Source organism: Meles meles, chromosome X (assembly GCF_922984935.1).
Source record: "Meles meles chromosome X, mMelMel3.1 paternal haplotype, whole genome shotgun sequence".
NCBI classification, from domain to species: domain Eukaryota; kingdom Metazoa; phylum Chordata; class Mammalia; order Carnivora; family Mustelidae; genus Meles; species Meles meles.
Window position 1 is genome coordinate 54,636,360 of NC_060087.1, and position 8,094 is coordinate 54,644,453.

At 43.5% G+C, this 8,094-nt stretch overlaps 1 protein-coding gene across 1 annotated transcript in view; it reads left to right on the plus strand.

Annotated features, from left to right (window-relative positions):
• The window catches only part of MSN (moesin), a 77,418-nt gene extending 70,035 nt beyond the window's left edge, over window positions 1-7,383 (plus strand). The window contains exons 9-13 of the mRNA XM_045996175.1: window positions 2,205-2,335; window positions 2,595-2,755; window positions 4,037-4,129; window positions 4,469-4,693; window positions 5,261-7,383. Of these exons, the coding sequence (XP_045852131.1) occupies window positions 2,205-2,335; window positions 2,595-2,755; window positions 4,037-4,129; window positions 4,469-4,693; window positions 5,261-5,425 (775 nt within the window). The 3' untranslated portion in view covers window positions 5,426-7,383. The remainder of the gene's footprint in view (window positions 1-2,204; window positions 2,336-2,594; window positions 2,756-4,036; window positions 4,130-4,468; window positions 4,694-5,260) is intronic.
• Window positions 7,384-8,094: the final 711 nt, after the last annotated feature.

Genomic DNA, 8,094 nt, shown 5'->3' on the forward strand with positions numbered 1-8,094 from the left:
GAAAGTGTAGCAAGGCTCAGCAACAGTGACATCAACTTGAGAACTTATTAGAAAGGCAGAATCTGATCCTACTCCAGACCTTCTGACTCAGAATCTGCATCTTAATTAAGATACTAGGTGATCAATTCTCCAAAGAAGGTATGCAAATGGCCAGCAAACATGTAAAAACATCCCTAATCATCAGGGAAATGCAAATCAAACCTACAGTGAGGTACCACTTGGTAACTCACTAATATGGATATAATAAATAAATACAGAAAATAAGAGCTGTTGTCAAGGATGTGGAGAAATTGGAACTTATGTACATTGCTGGTGGAAATGTTTCAGCTACTATGGAAAATAGTTTGGTGGTTTCTCAAAAAGTTAAACATAGAATTACCATATGATCCCACAATTCCACTCCTAGGTATATATTCAAAATAATTGAAAACAGTACATGTGGGGCACCTGTAGCTCAGTGGGTTAGGCCTCTGCCTGGCTCAGGTCATGATCTCAGGGTCATGGGATTGAGCCCGGTGTCAGACTCTCTGCTCAGCAGGGAGCCTGCTTCCCCCTCTCTCTCTGCCTGCCTCTCTGCCTCCTTGTGTTCTCTGTCTGTCAAATAAATAAATAAAAATCTTTTAAAAAACAGTATATGAAAAAAAAACAGTCATGTACACAAGTGTTCATAGCAGTGCTATTTGCAATAGACAGAAGGTAGAAATAGACCGAATGGACAACAGATGAATAGATAAACACATTGTATAGCCGTACAATGGAATAGTATTCAGCCATAAAAAGGAATAAAGTACTGATACATATTACAATGTGAATGAACCTCTATAACAGAATGCTAAGTTAAAGAAACCAGACACAATATTTCATATACCATATGATTCCATTTGTATGAAATATCCAAAATAGATAAATGTTTAGAGGCAGAACGCAGGTTGGTGGTTATTAGGGGTTATGGGTGGGGGAGATAAGAAGACACTCACTTAATGGGTATGTGGTTTTGCTTTGGAGTGATGAAAATGTTTTGGAACTAGATAGAGGCGGTGAATATACATTATGAATGTACTAAATGCCACCGAATTGTTTGCTTTATAGTGTTTACTATAATGTAAATTTCACTTCAATATATTATTTAAAAAATAAGATCCCAGATGATTCCTGTTCATGTTAAGGTTTGAGAACAGTATTGTAGTAGATACTCTGTCATAAAGAGTTTGGAACCTCAGGAGGCTTCTAAATGTAGTAGCCTAGAAAAGGAGTCCATATTTGAGAGGTTAGACACCAAAGTTCTTATTTATTCAGAAAAATTTTACTGAGGTTGGGGAAGTGTACAGAGCTGGATCTGGCAGGAAACTGCCCTCAAGGATCTTACAATCTGGTAGGAGAAAGAGAAAAAAATATATACATAACTGTTCAAGGTACAAATACCCTATCATTTTTTCATTCAATAAATACTTAATGAGCAGTGAAAAATAAAATAGACAAAAATCTCTGCTATCAGGAATCTGACATTCTCGTGGAAAGAGACAGAACAAATAAGGAAATTATATAGTATGTGAGTTGGTGAGAAAGTGCTGTGGAGAAAAATAATAAAGAGGAGGGATGGGGAGAATATAGGTCAAGTATTCTGAGGGCCCAGAGAAAGAAAAAACGCCTAGCCCAGGGTGAAAAGGCAACCTCCTAGAAGATACAATGGGGCAAAAAAAGTGAATACTTGTTTTAGATTTGCAACAAATTCTGGGGGAAAAGAGCCTAGAGCTGGGATTTAGAGGGCCTGTAGAATTAGGCCTAAGGACTGATACCCTAGCCATAGAGCTCAGTGGACTTGAAGCACAGTATCCCAATGCAGAGTCAAAACTTGACCCTATAACTATGAGGTAGATAGGCAGGACTTATTAGGCCATTTTACAGATAGGAGTGCTGAGAACAAGAGCAAAAAAGTGACATAGTTAAGTTCACCCAGTGGTTACCCACTGGTGAGTAGTAGAGCTGGGAGTCCAGGTTAGATCCTGACTCTGGAACAAATGACAGGGTCCTGGGTATACTGACCCATGTGGGGCTATGATGTAAGGACAGGATGTGGAGATAAGGGAGCATGGTCCTAACTCACAAGCTCTTAAGTGTGTTGGATGGGTAAGGGCTGAGGGTCCAGGGCCAGAGAGCCTTGGGGCCTTTCCATGTGACCTATTCCATCCTTTCTCTTTCCTTAGTGCTTTGCTGGAAAATGAGAAGAAGAAGCGTGAGATGGCAGAAAAGGAGAAGGAGAAGATTGAACGGGAAAAGGAGGAACTGATGGAGAGGCTGAAGCAAATTGAGGAACAGACTAAGAAGGCTCAGCATGGTGAGGCTTATAGTCAGTCACCTTGGAGACTGGGTTTTCCTAAAGCCTAACTCTGAGCTAGAGACTCTTCTGCCTGAGCTGCAGACTCAGGCTATATAATTCATATGTGGCTACAGGTAGATGAAAGATGGGGCAAGAGGAAGAGTTCCCAGAGCTTTCTGCCAGCTGTGCCCTGGGGTAAAGCATTTCCAGGAAGGAAGCTAGGTGTTCCTTCCATGTCTGCATATTTCACTATCTTTCCCTCTTCTTCTCTTTACAGAACTAGAAGAACAGACCCGCAGGGCCCTGGAGCTTGAACAGGAGCGGAAGCGTGCCCAGAGTGAGGCTGAAAAACTGGCCAAAGAGCGTCAAGAAGCTGAAGAGGCCAAGGAAGCCCTGTTGCAGGCCTCCCAGGATCAGAAGAAGACTCAGGAACAGCTGGTAAAGCTACAAAATGAGCTAGGATTGTGGTAACTGAATTTTCTTCCCTGTCTGCCTATCTATTCACAGGTACCCCTGCTTGCAGGGCTGGCTTCTTCCAGCAGGGTGCTAGTCAACAGGTCCCCAGCAGATAGTTTATTCAGAAGCAAGCTGCAGGGTCACTGATGTGGCCCAGAAAGCTTTGCAGTCTTCCCTAACCCTTACTTTTATTCTACTTTCTCAGCCCTTAGGAATCTGAGCTGATGACCTGACAAAGGAAAGGGAGGAAAGAAGCAAAAGAATTTACACTTAATTGACTACCTACTGTGTGTTACAAGCTATGCTAGCAACTTTTCCTCTTCCCTTACTTTCTTATTTCCTCTCCCAGTAATCCTATGGGATTAACCCACATGGGATACTGTGCCCAGATAAGGAAATTAGGCCTCAGGGAGGTTTAAGAGACTTGTCAAAGATCACACAGTGTGGCTGAGTAAGGCTGAGAACCCATTTTTGCCTCTCTTTGAAAGGTTTGTTCACTAAAATTGTATGTAAAACTATGTGTCTAGGCACTTTTCAGGGGAATAGAGTGAGCATCTTTACTTTCATCTTTATTACTTCTGTGACTCAAAAGTTAAGAACCCGTGTCCCAAATTCCTTGATATATGTTATTTTCCTCTACTGTCTGGAGTGTGAATGCAGGAACTAAGACCTATTTACCAGGGAGAAGTTTCCTCTAGAAGATAGATGTGTCCAAGATGAGAGGGTGTGCATAAGGTGTTTTTTTTTTCCCTTGTTCAGATTGCCTTGTGACACTATAGCGTCTCTCCTATACTTGTCCTGGGAGGACTCTTAGTGGAGTCCTGAGCATTCCAGGAAAGCAGGAAAGGGTCTGGCACTTCAGACAGTGACACATTGATTTCAAAGCTTTATGAAGGCTCTAAATATGCAGTGGGCAATCGTGTATGCATGAGAGAAGGAGGGGGAGGGAGAGAGAAAAGTGGGGGAGAGGGAGAGAGAGATGAGGAAGAGAGAAATTACATGTTTGTGTTCAGGAGGTCTGTAGTCTAGGTGTGGATCTCTGATTTCTAACAAAATGATTTGGAGTTAAAAAGAATAGTAAATCTGAGAATAGGAGTGGTCTTCCAGTTGTCCTGGAGGAGGTGTGGTAAAAACAGCCTCCAGAACAGCAAGCAAGTGGAACAGCAGGTTTCCTATTTGTTCCCCAGTGGAACTGGGGTTGAAGATACCTAGGTCCTGAGGACCAGAAGGCTCAGCTCTCACAAGCTTCCAATTTATCCATAGGCCTTGGAAATGGCAGAATTGACAGCTCGAATATCTCAGCTGGAGATGGCTCGACAGAAGAAGGAAAGTGAGGCTGTGGAATGGCAGCAGAAGGTGAGACACAGTGCCCAGAGTAAAAGCCTTATGATAAAGGGCAGGTTTCAGTTCCTTAGATTCCTCAGATTTGGGCTCCTTATTCTTTCCATCCTTCCTTGACAGCAGGCATCATGGGAGAAGGAGCTCGAGGCTTTCTCAAATACTTCCCAGAATTCTCCAATACACCAGGGAAGTCAGTAAATTGTTCCTATTGCACAGATGCAGAAACTAAAGGCAGACAAAGTGACTTGGCCTACCTGGTGCCTGCCTCCTGCTGGACCATTCTATGCACTTGTAGGATGCCACAAGTTAGCCTGATATGACTGCTGGTTTTTCCTGTCCTCTATTACTGCACAGGCTCAGATGGTACAAGAAGACTTGGAGAAGACCCGTGCTGAGTTGAAGACTGCCATGAGTACACCTCACGTAGCTGAACCGGCTGAGAATGAGCAGGATGAGCAGGATGAGAATGGGGCAGAGGCCAGTGCTGACCTGCGGGCTGATGCCATGGCCAAGGATCGCAGTGAGGAGGAACGTACCACTGAGGCAGAGAAGAATGAGCGTGTTCAGAAGCACTTGAAGGTATCCCAACAGGGCCAGAGGGTCAAAGACACCATGTGCATTCCTTATATCATTATTGGGTTAGGTAGAGGAGCTGTCTCAGTGTGGTATGGGAGTCTGAGTCTTTCTCTAATGAGAGCTTTAAGGTTAAGCACCCATCACTTATCAGTCAGACCTTGGGCCACTCTTCCTTTTGTTTTCTACCCTATCCTCCATTTTTCTCTTGTATTCAGAAAATACTCTGACCCAATTTCTACCTGAATCTTTGGTACATTTTTCTACTCTCAGAGAATACCTGCCATTGGTCCACAAAGTTTGTGTTGTTTTTGTTTGTTTGTTTGTTTTATTCTTGCCCTACTGCATTCCCAACAGGGCTGAAAATGGCCCTCAAAAATATGTGTACATGTTTGTATGTAGAAAGAGAGGAGTGAAGGGATGTGTGTGTGTGTGTGTGTGTGTGTGTGTGTGTGTGTCTGTGTGGAGAGAGGGGGAGAGAGAGAGAGAGAATGAATCTGATGAATCTGGTTAAATAAGGGGAGGTAAAGTGAGAGCAAGCCATTAACCCCTCGTCCCCTTATACCCTCACAGGCCCTCACTTCAGAACTGGCCAATGCCCGTGATGAGTCCAAGAAGACTGCCAATGACATGATCCATGCTGAGAACATGCGACTTGGCCGAGACAAATACAAAACCCTGCGTCAGATCCGGCAGGGCAATACCAAGCAGCGTATTGATGAATTTGAGTCCATGTAATGGTCACCAAGCCTCTAAGGACCCCTTCTCCCTTCTTCCTTGCCCCCACACTCCTATACTCTTGCCTAACTCACATTGTGCTGAAGCAACTAACTATAGCAGCCCTGGAGTCATGCCAAGTCTTCAGTGCCCCTATGGGACCAAACCTAGCCCCTCAGCCCTCACTCACCTCATTGGGCAAATAAATGGCCCACTATAGTGCCAACTGGACCCTCTTTTCCTTCTATGTCCATTTTAATCTAGATTGCTAGAAAATACCACTTTTGTAGCTCACAGGCACTTCCATCTTGATTGGGGAAATAACCCCACACAATACTGTTCTGTTGGACTTAAGCGTGATGTAAGTTGAAGACTAACCCCCATCCCTGCCCCACAACTGCCTTCCTTTTCAGGGTCCTATGATTTGCAGAATTAGAGCATCACACGATTTATAGAAGGAGGTAGGGCCCTAGGTGAATGCTCTAGGATATCAGCTGACCTAGGATTAGACCTTCCAATGTCCATTTCTTCTAGAGTTATTTAGGCTTCATAATGATTGGAAGTGAAAAAGATGTCAGCCATTCTTCTCTATACCTCCCAGATTGGACCTGTTACAAAATCCTTATAAGTCTTGTCCCTGAGTTCAGGAATTCAGATTTTCCCCATAGTGAGATGGGAGGAGACAGTATCTTCAAAAGACTTCACCAATATCTTAGAAGGCTATTGCCCATTCTATTCAGGCAAGGCTGTTTAAAAGATCCTCCTGGGGTGCCTGGGTGGCTCAGTGGATTAAGCCGCTGCCTTCAGCTCAGGTCATGATCTCAGTGTCCTGGGATCGAGCCCCGCATTGGGCTCTCTGCTCCGCAGGGAGCCTGCTTCCTCCTCTCTCTCTGCCTGCCTCTCTGCCTACTTATGATCTCTCTCTGTGTCAAATAAATAAATAAAATCTTTAAAAAAAATCCTCCCCAATGCCTTATGGGAGCCTAGGCTTGTTTCAAGTGAGCTCTATGGAAAGATGTATCCCTTACTATTATTCTGGGTTTTTCCCTTCTTGGGATCTGCCCCTCCCCATTCCAATCCCCAAATTCCCTCCAGCTAGAATAGTAGGGATGTTTACCCAAAAACCTAGCCATCCCATCCAGGACTCCTGCCAGTGGGGGTAAATGTTCACACTGGGCTTCAGAGAGCTGTTGGGGGCTCTGGTCTGGTCCCTTCTACACTCTAACCTCTTTTTCTCAATACAGGAGCAACCTCCTCCTCTTCTCTGTTTCATGTGTGCTCTTTTTTTCCCCTACCAGTATTATGTATTCTAGTGGCATCTAATTCAATATTGATTTCTATGTTTCTTGCTAGTGCACCCTTAGAAGATATTAGTTTTGAGGCAGGATCATTTTGGCCTCATTTCTTACCATCCCCACATATGGGGGGAAGCATATACTAGGAAGCATATACTATATTATAAAAGAATATTTTGCCATAAATATTATTGTAAGAAGCTTTCAGTATTAGTGATGTCATCTATCACTATAGGTCATACAGTTCATTTTTAAAGTACTTGGTATTTGGTTTTATTGTTCTTTTTATTTTCCCTTCTCCCCAGAGTTTAGTCCCCAAAGGGTCATACTGTTCCTCCATGCAGTGCCCCTAGCCCAGAGCCCTTGGCTTCGTTCCCTCCCTGACTCCATCCTGCCTGACTTTGGGGAGTCTTATGTGCATTGCTGTGAATTATATTGACACTCTTTTGGTGATAGGCCTTATACTGGCTAAATTAAAACCTGGAATTGTGGGGTACTCTAGCTGCCTTAAGGGCAATAATGCACCCACAGAGAGGCTGGGGAGAAAAGTTAGACTTTGTATTCGGGGTTTTTTTTGTGTGTGTTTTTTGGGAGTTTTTAAAAATTGTTTTTGGAAGGATTTATGCTCAACCCATGTTCTATTTCAGTGCCAATAAAATTTAGGATGACTTCTCTGTGACTTGATTTTTGTTGTGGTGTGAGTAGGTGGCTATAAAATACTACACTATAATTTCCATTCTGTAGACCACCTTCCAATCTTTGGGCTCATTTCATCCTCATTTCAGTCCTATGGAGAGCAGATATGACCATCCTCATTTTAGAGAGGGGCCAAGGGAATTGTAAAAGAAGAGTAACTGCCAAAGGGCACAGGACTCTCTTAATCACCTATGCCCTTTCCACAGCTCCAGGCTAATTTTTCCAGTGTAGGTGGGCCCTGCATTGACCATGTAATGCTCTGGGCTCACTTGCACTTGGGACTTTGGAGTTGCTTGTGAGGAATGGTTTGTATCTCTAGATTCTTCCTGGGATAGTTGGGCCCTGTCCTGACTTCTTGTCAGGAAATCTTCCAGGCTTGCCTACTTCCTACTACTAATTTTTTGCAGTACCAGTGAAGGTCAGAAAAATTACTTTGAGCTCAGTTGTAAAAGGCAGTGGGGAGTGGAGTGTGAAGTGAAATGGAGTATGTACAAAAGCTGTTGGGAAGTACTTTACGGCTTACAAAACATGTCTATTTTGTAGCCTAAATAGGGTTATGTCAGTTTAACAGACGAGGAAACTGATACCCAGATAAGATTTCTTGGCTCTCTTGAACCTGACCCATTATCTCACTCACCAGTCCCCATCTTTGTGAACCAACACTTGCAAGGAAAAGTAAACTATGTATTCTGTGAGCTT